The 22,383-nt window shown below is 43.4% G+C and overlaps 1 protein-coding gene across 4 annotated transcripts in view; it reads left to right on the top strand.

The window, feature by feature from the left end:
- OBSCN (obscurin, cytoskeletal calmodulin and titin-interacting RhoGEF) overlaps positions 1-22,383 on the top strand; it is a 293,495-nt gene that overhangs the window by 142,071 nt on the left and 129,041 nt on the right. For all 4 annotated transcript variants that reach the window (XM_054991181.1, XM_054991180.1, XM_054991179.1 and 1 more), the window contains 10 exons: positions 80-346; positions 2,476-2,748; positions 5,837-6,103; positions 8,249-8,521; positions 11,269-11,541; positions 12,887-13,156; positions 14,997-16,301; positions 17,551-17,829; positions 20,142-20,220; positions 21,258-21,382. In XM_054991181.1, coding sequence (XP_054847156.1) covers positions 80-346; positions 2,476-2,748; positions 5,837-6,103; positions 8,249-8,521; positions 11,269-11,541; positions 12,887-13,156; positions 14,997-16,301; positions 17,551-17,829; positions 20,142-20,220; positions 21,258-21,382 — 3,411 coding nt within the window. The remainder of the gene's footprint in view (positions 1-79; positions 347-2,475; positions 2,749-5,836; positions 6,104-8,248; positions 8,522-11,268; positions 11,542-12,886; positions 13,157-14,996; positions 16,302-17,550; positions 17,830-20,141; positions 20,221-21,257; positions 21,383-22,383) is intronic.

The following is a 22,383-nucleotide window of genomic DNA, read 5'->3' as shown; positions in this document are numbered from 1 at the left end:
TGTGAGTCCTTTCCAACCTGTTGGTGCATCACAAACCTCCGCTTGATAGCTACTGCCCCTCCTTCTTTCTCCCCTGCAGTCCTGCCAGTTCTCTTTAAAGAAGAGTTGCGGAATGTGGAATCAGAAGCAGGCGGGCAAGCTGTCCTGCACTGTGAGATCTCCCAGCTGGATGCTCCTGTCGAGTGGAGGAAAGGAGCCCTGGTCCTCCAGCCCAGCGCCAAGTATGAGATGCGCCAGAAAGGCACCAGCGTCGAGTTGATCATTCATGATGTCGAGCCTGAGGATTGTGGCCCTTACACGTGCAGCACAGGAGATGAGCTAACTACTGGCGCAGTCTACGTACAAGGTGTGTTCACCAGGTTCCTTTTGGGTGCATACAATATTTATTTATTTACTTCATTTATACCCCTCGTTTCTCCCTGATGAGGACCCAAAATGGACCCCAAAATATGCACATCTTGTGCATGTGACTCACAATGTTGCTCATTTCACTGGTTCTGGGTGAACTCCTCTGCACCGAGACATATTTGTTGCAGTGCCTCCATGTAAGATTTAAACCATACTATGAACCAATTTTGCAGAACTTTACTCAAAAATTTCTGGGGCTGGTTTATACACGTCTTGAGATCATTGGGCTTTCTCATTCCTTAATTGCTCAGTGGTTGATCTCTCTCTGTGAAGTGCGTGAACCCAGTTTCCTTGTCCAGCCTTGTGTTTGAGGTGAAATGATGTGGAGTGTAATCTGTTAGGGCTCATTCTTATATGCAGGTTACATCATTGAACGCAGAACTAATTCATATGAACTGGTGCTAGTATGCTTTCTATCAGAATATAGGCCACACTCCTGAACTGGCACACGAAAAACTGGTCCAGTTTGCAGTGAGGGAAGGAACTCTGTTCTTCCTTAAGGCTTTTCCTTCCAGTGACAACAAGGAAGAAAAAAAGGGGGGTGGGGATTGTAGGGGAAAGTCCCCACAAACTCAACCCAAACAAGCAGGGGAACAAAATAGAGGGGTTAAGTAACAACCTAAAAATATATATTAGAAAGTATTTATTATAAATGTGCACAAATGTAGATTAAAAACAAGTTTAAAACAAAAGGCCTGAATGGCAGGCTACATGTATATGCTAAAACTTGCTAAAACATCTCAAGGTACAGATGATGGTACACTGCAATGACCAACACAAATAGACCAAAGTACAGTAAAAAAAAACCTGACCAGACGCGTTTCGGCCCTTAGGCCTTCCTCAGTGGTCAATTGTAAACAATTTATAATCAAACACACCCACACATATAGAAACCAATCATGAAATGCTCCCGGTGTTTTATCTAGAGCTGTAGCAAAAGAAGAAGAATCATAGAAACACAGAAATCGGGCAGGTTATCAAAAACAGTTTTCTAATCTTATTCAGTGATTAATGGTTTGCTATATCTGGATCATGTCTATTGGAAGCAAGCCCTTTAAAAAACCCTCACAAACATTTGACAATGAAAGACCAATTTGTTCGGTAATGCTTAATGTTTTTCCTTTGGGGAAAAATACTTGAATTGCCTGTTTCTGTGAAGCCAATGATTTTTTTTTTAAAACCACATATCCGTTTGTTCAGGGTATTCATATTGCTGAATGTATCACAAGATACTTGAAACTTTCAAGGGACTGGTTGTATGAAAGGTTGGTTTCCCAACAGCTGTACATCAAGCTTCCTTATAAAATCAGTGGGTGTTGTGTGAATGGACAGAAAGCTGATATGCCGGCAGAATAGCCCTTGCTAGAAAGATATCTGTTAATGGACATTGCACATCTGAAATAGAGCGGTCACATGAAGGAATAGCTCTGAACTGATCCTAGCAAAATGTAAGTTATCATGAGAATATTTTTATATGGAGCAATCCCAGCCGTTTCAATTCACAGTTTTATATGGACTCTTGATCTTTTGAATGCTCTGGTACCTCTCCAAATTGTGGCTCAGTTTGGATTCTCAAGATTTTTTTTTAGATATGTGTAGGGTTGCCAACCTCAAGGCAGGAGGCTGGAGTTCTCCCAGAGCTACAACCGATCTCTAGACTGCAGAGATCAGTTCCCCTGGAAGAAACGGCAGTTTTGAAGGGCATCCCTACTGACTTCCTTCCCCCAGCTCTGCCCTCCGCAGGCATTGCTCTCAAATCTCAAGGAATTTCCCAAGCTGGAGTTGGCAACATGATAGATAACTACCAAATTGCTTCACTGTGCCAGGTTTGGGGAGAGGAAGGTGTCAACGATCACAATTTCATCATGAAAGATTGGTTGTGAACACTGGCTTTGAGTATGCTTCTCTTTAAGTGTGAAATATCTGGATGCTCGGTTTGTGAATCCCCTTTATACAAACGGAGTCATCAGCTAAAGTGTTGAGCACTGAGTTTTGTTGAGGGATGCGGGAACAAATATTTGCACCTTTCTTCTCCCCTGGTATGCGTTCTCTTACTTTGTTACACAGAAGAGGAAGTGCAGATAGTTTCTGGTTTAAAGAACACAGACGTCTTCGCGGGTGAATCAGCCACTTTCACCTGCGAGCTCTCGCGCACCGGCGTGAAAAACGTGCAGTGGTGGCTGGATGGATCCCCCCTTCAGAACAGCCCTGTGAACGAGATCTCTGTGCAAGATGGGAAAACTCATACTTTGACACTAAAGGATCTGGGCCCTAATGATTCAGGAATTGTGACCTTCCGAGCAGGCCCTCTCATATCCTCTGCTAAATTGTTAATTAAAGGTATTTTTGGCGTTTACTGAAATGCTGACCGTCCACCCCCAAACCACGCCACATACGCTTCTGCCTTTGGGTAGCCCGTAACACAGTTCTGCAAAATGGCTATTGCAAGGCATGCATTAACCAGCAAACTACCCCAGTGAGCACAATCCTCTATCTTATTTATTTTATTTAGAATATTTCTATGCCACTTCTTCCGAGTCCTGCTCGAGCCGATTTACAGTTAAAAATCTTGTCCTCGTACAAGAAGTAGGCTTAATAGCTCTCTATCTCTTCCAGTACTAGGAATAGTTTGCCATTTCAAGGGCCATTTGTGTGCATGCACTGGAGGGTATACTTTTCTGTAAAGCAAGAGAAAGCCATGGTTTGCTTGTAAGCAGGGCTTTTTTTCTGGGAAAAGAGATGGTGGAACTCAGTGGGTTGCTCTCTGAGAAAATGGTCACATGGCTGGTGGCCCCGCCCCCTGATCTTCAGACAGAGGGGAGTTTAGATTGCCCTCTGCACCAAACGATGTGGAGGGCAATCTAAACTCCCCTCTGTCTGGAGATCAGGGGACAGGGCCACCAGCCATGTGACCATTTTCAAGAGGTTGTGGAACTCCGTTCCACCGTGTTTCGGCTGAAAAAAAGCCCTGCTTGTAAGAACCATGAAGTCTCTTTTAAACTCCAGACTGTTTCTAAGATCAAGACAGATAGAGTGATCAAATATAACGGAGGAATTTTCATAGATGGTTGAAGGTCAGATAGACTGTTAAATGTTTTATTGCAATCCTGTGCTTGTTTTAGTAATGAGGTCCAAAACAAATATGTGCAAAACAGATATGCGTATTTAAATCATTATTTTGCTTTTCCATCCCATTGTCTGTAAAATCTTTGGGAAGTCCATGGCACATCTTTTAGAAGTTCAGGTCTCAAGTCATATGTACATCCAGATGCAGGTGATATGTATTCCTTAGAGATGGGCACAAACTGGGGAAATGGTGGTTCGTTGCGGTTTGTGGTTCGTCATGCTTCACAACCCACGAACTGGCATGAAATTGCCCGGTTCGTGAACCGGTTTGTTTGATTCGTGAATACATCACTTCTGGGGCAGCAGAAGGTCTGCAGAAAGCTCATCCCCCCTGTTGCCTAGGAAACTGAATGATAAGTGCCAGGATGAACCGAATGATAAGTGCCAGGATGAACCGAAAAATGAACCAAACGAACCAGCCTAAAAAGTGTTGTGGCTCATCATAGTTCATCAGAAATGTCCCCTGACAAACCACTGGTTCATGAACCAAAAAACAGTCCAGTTCATGACAAACTTTGGTTCGTATTTGGGTTCGTGCCCACCTCTAGTATTCCTTTTCAGTAAGATTTTAAATTAAATTTAATTATTTTATTTTGTTTATTTACGGTCTGCCTTTCTCACTGAATTACACAGCACAAGTGAAGGATGCCCATCAAAGTGCAGATGGGATGCACATTTTGTCACTTGCAAAAACACTTGTACATCTAGACTTTCCTCAATAACTTTTTCCCCTTCAGAATTAGACAGAAAGTGAATTAAGAATAAGCAACTGCTCTAATGAAACTACAATATCTGCTTTGGAAATCAAATTTGCCAGATTTCCATGACATTCCTAATATTAAGTTTCAGGTAGATAGCAGTGTTGGCCTGCAGTAGAACAGCAGGATTTGAGTCCAGTGGCACCTTAGAGCATGCCTCACTCAGAACGGTGGACAAAGTCAGTGTTATCATTATCCCCACAATACTTACCCAAGGCCACCTGCTCAGTTCATGGCAGTAGTGAGAGTCGAACCAGCAGAGTGTTGGCTTGGAGCCCAGCCACTTAACCACTATGCTAGAGCAGACAAACAAGATTTTTCAGAGTATAAGCTGAAGAAGTGAGCTTTCAGTCTTGAAAAATTATAACCTGAAAATCTTGTTGATCTCTAAAGTGCTACTGGACTCAAATCATGCTCTAATACTAAGCATTTCCCTCTCTATAAAAGTTGAAGGGGCCATACCTTCTTCCTGTGCACGCACACCTGGAATGATGCCCACTAGCTGTGAAGTTAGTCATAAAAGTTACAAGAGTCAACTCACGCTTCTCATTTCCAGAATCCCACTGGAATTTGTTCACAGGATTCAAGAGGAGTGTGACAGGACAGTTTCCAGGCATGATGTGAAAGAAATAGGGTAACATCCTTATGCTAATGTTAGAGTATGCCCGCTTTCAAATTATACAGTATTCTTAATTTATCAAGCAAAAGGAGTATTTCCGGTTTGAAGTGGTCCAAAGAACCCAAAGTATGGCATCCAGCCTCATTCACCAGGCAAATCAAGAACTAGCGCTTGTATTGCAGGACGTTGCCCTCAGTGCAGCGGTTTGTGCCTTCTTTGCTTTTCTATTTGTGGCCATTTCTGTCCAGGCCAAAGCTTATCTCACTCCTTTATCAAGAGAGTCTCTCTTGATCATTGACTGCATTCCAGTCCTAACTGGGTATGCAAATGATACTGTAAGCTGACGTTTAGTGACGGATTGGTCTCTCTTTGGAACTCTCTGCATTACCCTTCTAGTTTGGGGTTTTGTGCATTATTGAAAGCCCACACAAGAACGAGCAGCTGCAAAAGTCCAAACAGGCCCGGCTGTTAAATGTTTGGCTAGAAGGATAAGGGAGCTCGTACTTTTGAAAGCTTATATTCTGAAAATCTTGTCGGTCTCTAAGATGCCGCTGGACTCCAATCCTGTTGTTGTATTCTGTCCGCTGTGCACTGGAGCTGTGGAGCTTAGCATGATGTCAATCTGCAGGTCGGGGTGTGTGTTGAACATGGTTCTGAGCTCTGGAAGCGCACCAACACAAACATGGCTCTAACCTTATCACTTGCGCATCACATGCCGGCTATCTTAATAGCTCTTACCCATCTGCTTCTTTAATGCTAATTCCTGACACAAGCAAACACTAAGCTAATCAAACTAGACAGCGCTTCTGGTCCCTTATCATGCATCTCACTTGCTTTGCAGCCCAAATTCTGTTTTTTAAAACTGCCCATAATCCTTCCCGAAGGATCTGCTAACGCATGTCCCTCCTGACGTGTCGGTTGACAGATCCAACCATTGAGGTGGTCAGTCCCATGCAGGATATCACCGTCGATGAAGACGGCACAGCGGAGTTCGTCTGCCAGTACTCTAGGCCTATACAGGCCACGTGGAAGAAGAATGACCAAGAAGTTCACGCAGATGGCCGACGCATCGTAATCGAGCAGGACTGGAATGTGGCCAAGCTGAAATTTAAGCCTGCTCTTCCAGGCGACACCGGCATCTATTCTTGCGAAGCTGGAGGCACTAAAGTTGTGGCTATGCTTGATGTTCAAGGTGAGCTCTGCCACAGTGGAAAGAAGACGGTCATGTGAATACAGAGAGCATTCACAGCACCGACTGAGCGCGGGCAGCAAAGTTATCTGGCTGTCAGCCATTTCCCCTCTATGCTAGGTGGAGTCAGTACTGAGGAGTGTGTTGACTGTTTCAGGTCACACTGTGTGTGTGAGACTTGCTTTTTGAAGGGGGGCACTGGGCAGCTATTTTATCTGGCCTGTGGGAATGGGGGTAAGGGTAGCAGGCAATCTCTGCTGGAAGGATGCTGTGCGACAGAGTCTTGAGTGATACCTCCTGGCCATATCTAGCCAATGCTCCATTGAGCCAGGTGGGGAAATCCAGTAACAATGCTCCAAGCAGATGGCACACCTACTGGCCTCACCCTAGCTATGGCCCTGGTGAAGCCAGAGAGGGAAGAGGAAGCAGCCAGGTACCCCTCCATTATGCCTGGACCCAGCTCCATCTTAGAACATCCTTCTCCCTGGATGTATGTGTGTGCAATCAAGTTGCAACTGACTTATGGCAACCCTATTGGTGGTAGAGAATGCCCTCAAGTCATAGTTGATTTATGGTGACCCCTGGTGAGGTTTTCATGGCAAGAGTCTAACAGAGGTGGCTTGCCATTGCCTGCCTCTGCAGAGTCTTCCTTGGTGGTTTCCCATCCACGTACCAACCCTGCATAGTTTCCAAGATCTCACAAGATCAGCCTATCCTTTGCTGCCTTCCCACACTTACTTCCTGTACCAGCTGTCATTCCTAAGATCTAGGGTTTGAGCCAGCCTTCTCTGTTGGGCAGGGCTGCCACATTTCTAGATGGGCCAAACCAGTTGTCCAGGTGGGGCAGTATGCCTGCTGGCCTCAGCCTGGTTAGGGCCTTTCCCTGAGCTGTCTTCATATTTTAATCTCCTGACAATGTGATATGATAAAGTCATTTTTATTATTAAAGATCTGACATGATAACATGGCTAAACATATGAGCTGAGGAGCACTGGGTTCAAAGCTTATCCCAGGAATGAATTTACAAGGATGACATTAGACAAGTCACCTCTCCATCTTTATCATGGGAACAATAACTCCCTTCTTCTAAATCGGATCCAATGACTCCCTTGATCTCCTGGAGAAAGGTGTCAGCCAAAAATGAAAACCTAGCAGAAAGAAGTCATTGGATCCAACACAGCAGCAGTGGCCTACCTTACAGGGCTGTTGTAAGGATTATTGAAATAATGTGTGGGGGGGGGCTTTGAACTCTAAAGTGCTGTTTAAATACAAAATATTGTTGTGGTTGTCGTTGATTTTATTAGTGTACACTTGGGATAAAGCTTGTACATGTTGTTTAACTGCTGTTGGTGATTATTGGCTGCTATTAACTTGATGACATCATACGATTTTTTAGAAAAAATATTTTATCATTTCTTTAGCTATGTTTGTTTTAATTGTTGCTTGTTCGCTGTCTTAAGGTAAACCATCTGTTTAAAAATAAAAATAAAGTATCTATAATGACAAAGTGATATTTTATACGTTACAGCAAGTATTAACGAGTATTTAAAATGGTATCTCACACCCATTACTCGGTTGCCATTATTCCACATCATGTTCTGCACACAAGCATCTTACTGACATTTTGCTAACAGGGGGTATGAAGTTCCTTCAGATGTTTTATACTGGACAACAAAAAAAACCAGATTTATCACTCGTTCTAATCTGTGACTTTAAAAACAGAACATTCTGTCCTGAAGCAATTCCCCCAATTGCCATCCTCTTCTTCAGCTCACGGAAACTGAGCCAGCTGTTTGTGCTGCACAAATTTGGCAACTTCTGCTCACTGTGAGCAATGGAAGACTGTCTTCTTGTGAGCCAGTTGCAGATCTTTTCTCTTTTATGCCAACATCACAGTGTTGTTCAAACTCAGGTCGCTGTGAAAGTGCTTACATAGTAATCAAACGAAACGCCATCATTTCAGAGGTATATATCACGATGACTCGTAAATAAAGATGAGGATCTTTGGGTCCAATCCTGTATCCCTGTAGTCACAAAACCAGTTGGCTGCCGTTTTAAAGATCTCTTTCCAATCAGTATAATCTCATGTATTTCCAAGGTAATTAATGCTCAAATACGATTGATTCAATTATTCGTCTTTTAAAACAGCCAAGAACACGATTGTCCAGGGCCTAGAGAACGTCGACGTTGTGGAAGGAGGTGAAGCCCTGTTCGAATGTTACCTTTCCAAGCCAGAGTGCTACAATTATAACTGGCTGCTTGATGATGAACCCGCAAAGACCTCTGAAAACATCGAGATGGTCTATTTTGAAAATGGACTACGGCATCTCCTTCTCTTGAAGAATCTGACAACCCAAGACAGCTGCAGGGTGACTTTCCTCGCTAGTGATGTGGTGACCTCTGCATTCTTGACAGTAAAAGGTAATGGCAACTTGTATTCAGGGGTCATTTCGTAGAAAAAGAGCTGGAGGAACTCATTAGCATAACTCATTAGCATATGCCATGCCCCTTGCCATCACCAGAAGTGTGTCATTAGCACAACTGATTTGCATATGCTACACCCCCTGACATCACCTGTTCTGGCTGTTTTGGACCCAATCCTGGCCTTTCAGGGCCGAAATTGGGCCCAAAATGGCAAAAAGGGGCTAAAAATGGCCGAAAAGGGGCCCAAAATGGCCAGGATCGGGTCGCTGCTGAGTGGGAGAGTGATCCACCACCTGTCAGAGGTCCGATCCAGGCTGTTTCAGCCCCAATCCAGGCTGAAATAGGCTCAAAATGGCCAAGAGTCGGGTGGACAGGGCCACCTGACATGTGACCTCTTTGGGAAACTGCCAGAACTGTGTTCTGGCGCGTTCCCCCTCAAAATGAGCCCTGCTTGTATTGCACCCATAGTCCCATTGAACTAGATAACAGATACTTGTTCTACCCCACAACTTTGTATGGGAGGGGCTGTGACTCAGTAGTGGAGCACATGCTTGGAAGGTCCCAGGTTCAATCCCCAGCATCTTCAGTGAAAGATCTCTGCCTGAGACCCTGGAGAGCTGCTGCTAGTCAGAGTAGACAATAGTGACCTTGATTGACCAGTGGTCTAATTCCAGTATAAAGCAGCTTAATGTGTGTTTAATATGCTGGGCTAAGAGAGTGGGAAGCGTCCACAGTGACCTTTGTAATGTGAGATTCTTTGTGACATTGCTCTTTCACATGTATTTATTTATGTAGGTCACTGTGCGTGTGAAGGGGGGGACGTCGTTGTGAATTCCCTGCATTGTGCAGGGGGTTGGACTAGATGACCCTGGAGATACCTTCCAACCCTATATTTCTATGATTCTATTTATTTATTGCCTGCCTTTCTCACTAAGGGTGAAAATATACATTACACAGTGCCTAGGGATGCTCAAGTGAACCTCATTTCATGTGTCTCCGCTCCAACTCTCCATGCACTCACTTGCACAGTCACACTTCAATCATGCTCCCCATGAATACATTCACACGTTCGATATCAGTTCCTCCTCAACTGCTAAAAGTATCCCAGTTTCCCCCACCACATCCATTCATTGAAATGTTTGTTTGTTTGTTTATGTCATTTGTAGTCCGCCTTTCTCACTGAGACTCAAGGTGGATCACACAGTATGAGATTAGTACATTTCAATACAGGATAAAGGACATTTCATAAACAATACCATAGGGTAAATAGATACAAGTTTAAAAGACATAGTATCAGCAAGAATCCAATACAGAGTAGAAAAAAATACTGAAGCAGAACATAATCAATTCTAGGACTAACATTAGAGCCAAGCTACAAGTGACGCCTGACACAGGTTGGACACTTGTCAGCTTGCCTCAAGTTTTGATGGGAAATGTAAGCATCCTGGTCTTGCAGCTGTAATGGAAAGCCAAGCTGTAAAACCAGGATGCCTACATTTCCCATCAAAACTTGAGGTAAGCTGACAAGCGTCCAATCTGTGTAAGGCGTCACTTGTAGCTTGGCTCTTAGACAACATGGAGCACTGGTGGTACATAGGAGTACATATTTAAAGCAGCAGATAATATGTAAGGCAATATAGTGATGGAGTCTACGGTCCCTAACTCATTAGCAAAGCATCTTCCCTACAATGCAGCCCTCCCATTTGAGTAAAAAGCCTTTTTGAATAGTTCAGTTTTGCATTGTTTATGAAAAGCCAGGAGAGTGGGGGCTCTTCTGACTTCCTCAGGCAGGTCATTCCACAGGATAGGGGCCACCACAGAGAAAGCCTGTGTACGGGCTGCTGCTTTCACCTGTGTGCAGCCTGGTACCTGCAGGAGACCCTGTCTCACACCTTAAAGAAATGCAAACTGGCAAGTCAAAGGAGCCAACAGTACTTGTTCTGTAGTGAAGGACTCGCTTGCAGATGCAATCACACAAGGGAGCTCCCATGAAAGTGGTATTCACGTGCGCCAAACAAGAACAGCTTGCACATGAATTGAAGACCACACATAAAATCCTGCGCTTGAGCGTCCCCAGGTGATTTGCCGTGTGTATTTCCACTCTAAGACTCAAAGTAGATTACACATGCCATGAAAGTAATCTCAGAGCACTTAGCTCCTACAGCAGGAGTCTGTGTTGTGGCTCTAGCACCCACTCACGCTGCTTCTCCTGGAAATCGGGACCATAATGGACTCTGGGAGATTGCTGTGGATTTCTCCTATGTTCTCCGAGGCTTACAATATTACCACTGCATCACAGGAAGAAACTGTTCCTCGATGGTCCACACATGTGAATATTAATGCAGAAAGTGACCCCTGCTTTGTTCTTCTACCAGACTACTGATGCCAAGATTTTTTACAAATATGCCCTCTGCCATTCTGGTCCTTTTGAAAAATTCTGCACTTTGCAAAGCCCAAGATATTGTGATAAAAATGAGAAGGATAAAAATCCTTTCAAGGTCATTATTTTGCTCGTCTATCCTAGCTTATAAAATTTTACTCTAATAATTTTCTAGCCACAAATTTGATTTGCATAGCTATGGATTCCAAGGGTGTTTGGTATCTCCGGTCAACTGAAACAAGTTTTGTGATAGTCCTCCTCATTTTTCTGGTGAGCTGCAGTTGCGCATCTATTTAGCACGACCTTAAATTTATGGTCTTCCTTATTTTGACGGTGCTGATCGCTTACCTCTTTATTATTTCAGGATGGCGCTTGGAATTTTTGCAGCCTTTGACTGACATTATAGTCACTGCTGGGGGTCAAGCAATCTTTAGCTGTGTTTTAAGTGAAGCCGTGCCCGTTAACGAGGTGGCTTGGTATATTAACGATGTGGATATCCAAGTGGATGATAACTGGGAAATCCAGGCGGAAGGGAATAGCTACAAACTCATACTGAATAATGCTCAGCCGCATCACTCTGGAGAGGTGACGTTTGCTGCGAGGGACGCCATTGTGTCTGCCAAGTTATCTGTCATAGGTAGGTTGGGACAGGCCACAATCCTGGTGACTATGGCTCCAGTCGAGCAATCTTCAGCATCCCACTCCATTCCAATTCTCTTCTTTCATCTGGGGTTGGGGACAAGGCAGTGCCACTATGAGTGATTCCCCCAGGAGATTAAATTCTAGGCAAAAGAAAGGAGGGAAGTAAATCAAACCATGTTGGTTAGGAATGTCCATGCCTCAGGCTGAGTCACAGCAGCTCTCATCTTCTATTTTTTTATTTTTATTTTATTTTTATTTCAGTAGTAGTCTTAAGTTTAATGCAATTAGCCATTGGCCATAGCAAATTTACAATTAAATAAATAAACAAAATATACAGTTGATAATCGACTCCATAAGCTCCAAGGACTACAAAATATCAATACAACTATTTTTATTTATTACATTTGTATTCCGCTTTCCCTGTAAACAGGCTCAAAGTGAATCACATCAAAACATAAGAAAGGGTAACAAGGTAATTGAAAACAGTTTCAGTTAGTAAAACATAGCAGCATTCCTATTGCACAATCCCTCAGGAACCAAGAACCCATGGGGTGGGTTTTGAACTGCTTGATGTTCCACAGACCGGGGGAACCATGTCCCCCTCTGGCAAGAAGCCATGGGGGGGGGCTGCTTGTCACAAGCAACTTGCCCCTTATCTTTCATCCCGTGACTTGACTACAGTGGTCCAGGCAATGGTCACCTCTAGGTTAGACTACCATAACGTACTCTATGCAGGGCTTCCCCTGAACCTGATCCGACGGTTACAGCTGGTGCAGAATGCGGCAGCGTGGATCATCACAGGAATACTGATGCATGAGCAGTTTGCAGTCTCATGGGTGTGCCGGTCCCAGTTCTAGCTACTTTCTGTTGGTCAATTAGGGACAACATTTCAGTAACAGCTTCTAATGTTCAAACATGCCTCTGCACGTGAACAATGTTTGCACATGCAAATTGCGGAGTAAGATGGTTATTATATTGATTATCATTGGTTTCAATATTGAGGGTAATGCACTGTTGGATAAGTGTGATCTCAATAATTTTGGGTGTAGCCGTGCCACTCCTTAGATTCACAACTGCAACCCAAACAATTGTGCTACCTTAATTGTGAATAGGATGATGGAGGTGTTGGAACAGCGGAAACTAAGGCTACTATAAGCCTAATTGAAATCTAGATTTTAAAGGAATTCAGCATTCTTACTTTCGTTTTTCACCAGTGCTGTCCATTTTGCTATAATGCTTATTACTTTCCAAAGCATAAAGGGCAAAGCAAATATGAAATCATCTGTAAAATAATAAAACTAATTAACCACCTTCATTGGTTTCATTGTATCCCATTACAGAGTCTACTACTGGGGTCACTCAACCTTTGTTTGACAAGTCTGTTGTGGAAGGACAGAAGACTCGCTTGGAGTGTGAATTGTCCAAAGAAGCCCAAGATGTTGTCTGGCTCAAAGGAAAAGAACAAGTCCAGCCTGGAGGAAGATATGAACTTATCTCTGAAGGCAAAACACAGGCACTCATCATTCATGATTTTAAAACAGAAGATCAAGGAACTTACACCTGCATGGCCTCTCCTGAGATAAAAACGTCGGCCAGTGTTTCTGTCGAAGGTACCTTGTTTTGCTATAACAAATGTTTAAAGAAAACATTTGCTTTTCTGTTTCACATTCTTTACTAATCAATGGCCGTTTCCACACGGCTTACCTTATTCTGCAAAATAGAGGAATCTCGTGCAAAATAGAGGAATCTCGTGCGAAATCTCACGATAACAGCATCTTCTCGTGACATTTCGCGTGAGATTTCGCTATTTTGCAGAATAAAGTAGGCCGTGTGGAAATGGCCCTAGTCTCCTTGCCTAATACAGTTCGGTTTCCATTATAAGCCCAGATTCGTATTCTATAATTATGGTTACTTTGGTACCTACAGATGACTCCGACTCAGAAAAAGCCGATTTAATATATTCACATTTTCTGTATAGGGCTCTGGATTGCTTGCGAACACAGACAGCAAGTGATGGAAAGCTCCCATAGAGCTTCGATGTTAGTAGAGATGTTTCTCTGAGTTTCAGTGTGGGAACAGCTCTATGTAGACAGCGGGGCTATCACAGACACTGAAGTACATTAAGCTCCATGTACTTCTGGAATCTCTTACAGGTGCACAGAAATGTTGACCTTTGCAGTCTCTGTGGATATTTAATTGTACTTGTCTATGGATATTTAATTGTATTTGTCTAAATATAATCCACTGCTGACACTGTTTATGGCATAGTTCAAACACTAATATTGCAACTAGAGGAGTTAGCCGTGTTAGTCTGTAGTTGCAAAATAGCAGTAGCACTTTTAAGACTAGCCAAATTTATTGTAGCATAAGCTTTCAAGAACCACAGCTCTCTTCTTCAGATGCATGGAGGGTATGAAGAAACTAGCTAGAGATATATCGTATCGGTGCTAGTTTCTTCATGAGGTTGATGGATTTCCTCTCTGTTCGGCTGAATGTGGTGCTTTCCATGATCATAGATGCAGAGGAGTTAGCCATGTTAGTCTGTAGTTGCAAAATAGTAAAGCGTCCAGTAGCACTTTTAAGACTAACCTACTTTATTGTAGAATAAGCTTTCGAGAACCACAGCTTTCTTCGTCAGAGGCATGGAAAGTATGAAGAAACTAGCCAGAGATATATCGTGTCTGTGCTAGTTTCTTTGTGACGTTGAATTGCAACTGTTTGCTTATTTATTTATTTGGGGAAAATATATACTGCCTCTTCAAAGACTTGCTCAACTAGAAATTGAATGTTATTATTATTATTGCTGTTGTTGTTGTTAAGGAGGGAGCCACTATAGAGAATGTGTGTGTACAGGCAGCTGTTGATTTTGTCCCTTTGCAGGTGGCACCTGCAGAAGGCCCTGTTCAAATAAGTGAAGCTTCCATGGTGGAGCATAGGGAGAGAGCCGGTCCTATAGATTTATGGGACCAAGGCCATAAAGGACTTTGTATGCAAAAGCCAAAATCTTGAATTGAGCACAGTAACTGATGGATAGACTGCAGAATAGGAGAAATATGCATGCTCTGCCTACCTCCTGATAGTAATTGAGCTGTGGTATTCTGCACCAACTGGAGTCTCTCAGTTGACTTTGAGAGGAGACCTACATAGAGTTCATTGCAGTAGTCAAATCTGAATGTTACCATGCCATGGATCCAGGTGGCCTGATTGACCATGTCAAGTTAGGAGTCCATTTTCTGGACTAGTAGAAGACCTTTTTTTGCAGCTACATTAACTTGTTTCTCTAGTAGCAATGCTGGATCCAGTATAACCCCTAGGCTGGTAACCGAGTCTGCAAAGGTCAGCTTGAACCCCAGTGAAAGTGGGGGGCATGATGTCCTTCAAGATCTCCTCCTTCCCAACCATCATCACCTCTGTCTTATCTGGCTTCAGTTTCAATTTGTTCACTTTCAGCCGGCAAGATGGTGGATGGGCAGGCACAACCCAGTTTACCACCTGAAGCTGCTCAGGAGGGAGATCTCCACCTCTTGTGGGAAGCTCTTGGCAAGAAGCGGCGGATGAGCAGGGAGCCAACCCTTGACTCCATCTGTGAAGTGCCAGAAGAAGACGACAGACTTCAGAAACAGAAGAAGGAAGAAGCTGAGATGATCGCCCGCTACTCCGAGGAATGTTCTACTTGTGATGAGTCGGCAAAAGCAGGAGAAGCAGACTTCTCTTTCACGAGTTCAGATGATGAGTCGAGAGCCTCAACTCCTTCTCTGACTGCCTACCTCAAAAAGGCTGGCTCGTCCACTATTAGCGTCAGCAGCAAAGTCCAGACGGTCTCTGCAGAGAAAATCTATAAGCAATGGGAGAAGACGAGCATTGAAACAACGGAACAGGCTCCTCCTGCTAAGCTGGCGGAGCCAGAAGTCCTAGAAGGAGACTTAAATGACCCTTCCATGGCTCAGGCAGCTGTGAAAATCCAGGCTGCTTTCAAAGGGTATAAAGTAAGGAAGGAGATCAAGCAGCAGGAATGTCCTGTGTTTGCTGAGACCTTCAAGGACTTCTCGGGTCAGCCAGGAGGCAACCTTCATCTCGAATGTGTGGCCCAGAGCAAAACCGATATGATAGTCCGCTGGCTGAAAGATGGTAACGAAATTTCTGATGGGCGCCATTACCATATAGACAATTACAACGATGGGACCTGCTCCCTGATTATCACTGGCCTGGAGATGAATGACACGGGCAAGTACACATGTGAGGCGTCCAATAAATTTGGCAAGGTCTCCCACAGTGCCAAGGTGATGGTGACTGCCCCGCCTCAAATACCCGTGCGTAAGCACAAACCCGCCAAGAAGGTTTCTGACAGCGAAACGGAGAGCTCTTCCGGCAGCGAGCTGGACGACGCCTTCCGGAAAGCTGGGAGGAGGCTGCATAAGCTTTTCAAATCCAAGATCTCCACTGAGATTTCAGATGTGGAGGAGGAACTCTTTGTCAGTGCTGACGAGGGAGACATAGCGGAAGTGGATCATCAAACCTACCGTGAAGATGACAAGTACATCTATATCAAGTTTGAAGTCATGTCGGAGGCCAACACAGCAGCCAGTCGGTTTAGAGAAATGTTTGCTGCTATGGGTATCGCCGTTGAGATTGACATCCTCGATCAAGGAAGTAAAAAGATCGAGTTGCGCATAGGGAAAGCGACCCCATCTGCTCCGGGGCAGCTACGGACCTTAGTGAAACGGCCACCACCGCCTCTGCTAACATCTGATACTGGTAAGTAATTAATGCATGCAAATATTTTGATAGAGTAGGTGGGGGGGCAATGGTTGAAGAGCCTCACCCAGTTGCTATCCAACCCTAATATCCTCTGAGCTTCAGAGCTGCAGTTATATCAGGCCTTACTGCAGGATCCACTTTGCTGCATAGATTATTTATAATAGCTCACATTTAGTGAGGGAAGGGCAATTTGAGTGCTGCGGGATTTTATAAATTGAATTTGGTTTTATTGTGCTAACTGTTTTATATCGTGATGTAATCCACTCTGAGCCTGCTCTGCAGGGAGAGCAGAATATAAATATAATAAAATAAATAAATTTCCCCAAGGGCCTAACCAGAATGATACTTCTGAGAAAGGTTTATGCCCCAGTCCTTGCCAAGGGCTGTTTGTGTTCATACCATCTCATTAGCACAGGAGAAGGGATTGTCCATTTCCTGTAATACTGTCCATGTAAAAGGAAGCATTCTTCCCATTATTCACTGCTGAATCATTTCACAATCAGATGACCGGCGCTCCCACGAAGCTGCAACTTATGACCATACTTTGTGGGTCTGTGCTGTTACATCTTGGGCTTCTGCAGATGATTGGCACTCATGTTGCTTTCATGTGTGGCTTGTTCATACCTATCAAGTACGATGTGAAGCTCTTTGTACATTATCATAATATTTGGGCTGGCCTTGCACTTTCTTTTTCTGTCTTCCACCATTATCTGAGACAATAACGTCCGACAATCCATGCTTAAATAACAACACGAGATGCTATTTTAATGACTTTTTAAATATTATAATTTTTATGGTTTTGTGATTAATTCATTATGTTTTATGAATGTTGTTAGCTGCCCTGAGCCCATTGGTGGGGAGGGTGGGGTATAAATTAATTAAATAAATAATAAATAAATGACATACAACACTTGATCGGGGAGTCAAAGCAGGAATTTCTCAGTTACCTAATAAGTCTGGGATTGAATGACCCGAGCTGACATGGTTCCAGAGCCGTGAAAATCTGGAAAGAGCAACTGTACCAACAGTTGTGCTGCTTGGCTCCTTTGCAACAGTCCTGAAAAGTGCCATTGCAGGCACACCCAAAGCATCTTAAAAATCCCACGCTCCATTCTAGGTGCCTGTTCGCTTTGTCCTAAAGACATATTGTCATATAACAGTCTGTGTATTCTACTGCCATGTACATATAGATATAAATCCATTTTTATTGCTGTTGTTACCATCATCCTCTTCAAAATCATTCCAGCTCCCATCTTCATAACTGAACTTCAAAACCAAGAGGTGCAGGATGGCTATCCGGTCAGCTTTGACTGTGTTGTGATCGGTAAACCAACCCCTACCGTCCGCTGGTTCAAGGATGGGAGAGTCATCGAAGAGGATGACCATTACATGATCAACGAGGACCAGGAAGGCTGCCACCAGCTGATCATCACTGCGGTCATTCCTCTCGACATGGGGGTGTATCGCTGTCTGGCTGAGAACAGCATGGGGGTGTCTTCGACTAAAGCAGAGCTACGAGTGGACTGTGAGTACTGATGACCCTTGATGATCAAGGTCTAAAGCATAATGATATGGGAATATATTAACCAATCCAGTATACCTGGCGTGAAAAGATAAACCTTACATTGTGAAACTGGGAAGGCAAATGAGATAAGGATCGATTTTGAATGCAAGGAGTGATAAAGGTATCCCCATTTTACCCAGCTGTCACTGTCCACATTTCCACATGACCGAACTTCAATGAGTGGAAATACACATTGCAAATTACCTGGGGATGCTCAAATGCAGGAGTTTGTGTGGTCCTTAATTCACATGCAGGTTGTGTTTTGTTAGCACACATGCATGCCGCTTTCATGGGAAGCTTCCTTTGTGTGATTGCATTTGCAGCTAAGTACGACTGCTGAGTCAGGAGGACAAAGCTCCAATTCAGCTCTGTTTTTGCAGCGAGAACTCTCAGGAATGGACACCATAGAGCAAGTACTTTAGGCTCCTCTGACTTGCCAATCTGCATTTCTTTAAAGTGTGAGAAAGTGTCAAGAGCTGCATTTCAATGAATGGATGTGGAGGTGGGGGAAACTGAGAATCTGGTACTTGTAAACAGCCTAGGATACTTTTAGCAGTTGAGGGGGAATTGATATCGAATATGTGAATGTACTCAGGCAGAACAAATTGATCTGTGACTGTGTGAGTGAGAGCATGAAAAGTTAGAGGGGGGATGTGTGAAATGAGGTTCACTTGAGCGCCCCTCCATACTTTGTAACATGTATTTCCACTCAATGAGATTCACTTTACTATTCTTCCAAACTGCTGTTTACACTGCTACCACTAGAGGACATAGGAGAGCTACCAGTTAAGCTCTCTAGAATTAAACATACCATATTTTATTTTATTCTTTATTCTTACTTTAGTTTCCTCTGAGCAGAAGACAAAACCCTGGGAGGCAAAACAGTATTATGAATTAAACATCCCAAACCGGGAATACTATATCATTAATGAAAATCTTTAGGGTCACATTTGCCCCTGTTTAGGAATACATATAATATATAGATGCAGAGGAGTTAGCCGTGTTAGTCTGTGGTAGCAAAATCAAAAAGAGTCCAGTAGCACCTTTAAGACTAACCAATTTTATTGTAGCATAAGCTTTCGAGAATCAAGTTCTCTTCGTCAGATGCCTGATACAGATACTGGCCAGTATCTGTATCAGGCATCTGACAAAGAGAACTTGATTCTCGAAAGCTTATGCTACAATAAAATTGGTTAGTCTTAAAGGTGCTACTGGACTCTTTTTGATATAATATATAGAACACACAACACAGATTGAATAATAGCTGATTACAAATGGAAGCAAATTCCTGAGCAAGTAAAGAAGCATTTGCAGCATTCTGAGCAAGGGAAATTTTGCAGTAAGATCTAGTATTTTTATGTCCTCCTTGAGAACATGACCTGTTCTAGGCTTTTCCTCTCTGGAAGATGCTTTAGTCTGGATGATGTACCGAGTTTGAAGTTCGGTCCCAGTGCTACTGGCCACGAGGCCATAAAATTTTGGGGCTGTGCTGATATTGGGACTTTAGCATGCAGTTGTACACACTGATGTTAAATCGCATCTAGAGATGGGCACAAACCGAAATACGAACCAAAGTTCATCGCGAACCACACCATTTTTGGGTTCACGAACCGGTGGTTCATTGGAGGGCATTTCTGACAAACGGCGACAAACTGCTATGATTTTTAGGCCGGTTCGTTTGGTTCGTTTTTTGGTTCGTCACTGCAGACAGCCTGGCACTGATCAATCAGTATCCTAGGCAATGAGGGGATGGGCATTCTGCAGACCATCTGCTGCCCGGAAGTGACATATTCACGAACTAAATGAACCAGTTCGTGAACTGGGCAATTTCATGCCAGTTTGTGGTTCATGATTCGTGAAACGTGACGAACCACAAACTGCAACAAACCACCATTTTCCCGATTTGTGCTCGCCTCTAGTCACAATGCTTGGCAGAATTCAACCTAAAAAACAAACAACATTCCACTCTGCTGAGAAGTTTAGAAATGTTCTGAGCCATGAGTCTCTTAGAAACCTTGCTAGGCTTGCAAAGAAGAGGCTTTCCAAGTAGAGGGCCCACTCTAGCAGTTCTTATCATGGAAGAAGGTAAAGGATCAGGGAGTGGAGGGAAATGAGTAGACTCTTTGTTTCTCGGCCATTTAACTTCTTCCTTTGCCCAGGCAAGTACTTACATTGCCTGCCCACCCTCTCTCTCATGCTTGCCTGTACTGCGCTTGGAGGAAACACCAATGAAAAAGTAGCATGTGACATATAGAATCTTTTCTATTGATTAGTGACCAGTACAGATTATGATACAGCAGGAGATGCAACGGAGACCTCGTCCTACTACAGTGCCAAAGGGTATTTCTCCAGGTAAAGTATCAACATTGCACACAGGAAAACTGTTACATTGACCTAACTTGTTTGTTGTGTTGTGACATGTGGAGAACTAACTTCCTACTTCATTAGTTGGGTGACGACATCATTTATTCAATGAAACATTCTGTTACCTTCGAAAGCTCCAGCCATAACATGCCTATTATTTGCTAGGCTATGTTGGATGTGTCTTCAAAAGCATGATACAGCTGTTAAGATTGAACAGATTGCCCATGCTGTAAATCTGAACTGATCAGGGAAGTTAAGAACATGGGGAGATGAAGCCAGAGAGAGTCAATCACTCTTGCTTAGTTGGAGCACGCTTGCAAAATTACTTAATGACATGACATGATTTATCCTGACTCTATGTTGTCCAACATAGGCCAGACAAGGGAAGTTGAGACCCTGGAACATATGTTTTTCTTATGTCCGTATTATAAGCTGGCACGCAATAAGTTTATTATTCCACTGTTACGGGGAAATCTGGACCTCTCCAAAAAAGTTAAACTGGAGTTTCTTTTATCTGATAAAGATGCAAAGATCACACATCAAGCAGCCGGTTTTTGTATGGCTGTACTCAGGATAAGAAAATCTTATGATACCTAGATGCAAATCCGATTTTAAACTGTTTTTAAACTTTTAATCTAAAACATGTAATGTTTCAAATATGTGTTTTCTTTTGTATATTTGGTCTAAGGACCATAATAATAATAAACCAACAAACAGGCCTGAATTTCTCTAACTAGCTTCTTTCATGGACTTACTACTTCAGTCAAGTACTTAAATCCTTGAGTATCATATTCCTCTTTTCCTCTTTGTCATCAGAAGACACAGAAGGGTAAAGATGGAAAACCAGTACTATTCTGTCCTAAGTTTGGACTTGAATAAGCCTCCATCGTACACATTGGCCAATTACCCCTTTTATCTTGTCTGGCTGCTGAAACACTCTTTTGTGATCATTGTAGCACACAGAATGCTGGTTTTTCCACTGAAGTGGCAAGTGTCAAAAGTCTCCTTTCTTTTCCCTGAGCCAGCCGTGAACAAGAAGGAGTGGAATCCATGACGGAAGAGGAGCAGCTACCGCAGATCTTAGACGAGCTTCATGATATTCAGGTTGCCCCTGGAGCACCCTTGGCTAAATTCCACCTGAAGGTGAAAGGTAACAGAAACCTCTGTTCTTGCTGCATGGCCACATTTTGACACGATGGTTGTACATCTGTGAAATACCGAGGGGATTGGCTCAAATGCTAAAGAATATGTTAGGCATGTAAGACAGCTGCATTTGTGCTAAAGCGGAGTTTCTAGCATTTCATTTCCAACAGCGTCTAAAGATGAGAGTGGAAATACATGTTGCAAATTACCTGGGGATGCTCAAATGCAGGATTTTATGTGTGGTCCTCACTTCACGGGCAAGTTGTCCTTGCTTGTGCATGCCACTTTCTTGCACATTCATGCCACTTTCACAGGACCTTCCTTTGTGTGACTGCATTTGCAAGTGAGTCGAGAGGGCAGAGTGCCAATTCAGCTCTGTTTTTGCTGCAAGAACAAGTACTGTAGGCTCCTTTTGATTTCCCAATTTGCATTTCTTTAAGGTGTGAGAAAGTGTCACGATCTGCATTTTAATGGATGGATATGGGAGGTGGAGGAAACTGGGATTCTTTTAAAAGTTGAGGAGGAACTGATCATGAACGCATGTATTCACAGGGAGCAAACTGAAGCGTGACTGTGCAAGCGAGTGCATAGAAAATTGGAGCGGGGGACACACACACACATGAAATGAGGTTCATTTGAGCATCCCTAGTTACTTCATAACATGTATTTCCACCCTGAGTTTCTGACATATCACTGCTGTTTTGGGAGGGCGGGGAGAGGCTTAGTTCAGTGGTTCAACATGAGAGTGCAGACGAGATCCTCAAGATCTAGTCATGAAAACAGGTAAGAGTGGTGGAGTTCACTCTTTCTGGACCTGGGTCCTATTGAGCTACAAGCACTTGACATCAGAGTCACATGACAGGAAGGAAGGACGCCAGAGCTATGACCTCATCATTGTGGGCATCAGAGTAACTGCTCAGGGCAGGAAACTCAAGCTGAATGCTAGGTGCACCATAGTGGGGAATAAACCAAGTGTCTGAGAGCTCTGGAGCAATTTATTCCATTGCT

Source organism: Eublepharis macularius, chromosome 11 (assembly GCF_028583425.1).
Source record: "Eublepharis macularius isolate TG4126 chromosome 11, MPM_Emac_v1.0, whole genome shotgun sequence".
In the NCBI taxonomy this organism is placed as follows: Eukaryota; Metazoa; Chordata; class Lepidosauria; order Squamata; family Eublepharidae; genus Eublepharis; species Eublepharis macularius.
Note: the sequence above shows the minus strand (reverse complement) of the source record. Positions and strands in the feature narration are given on the sequence as shown.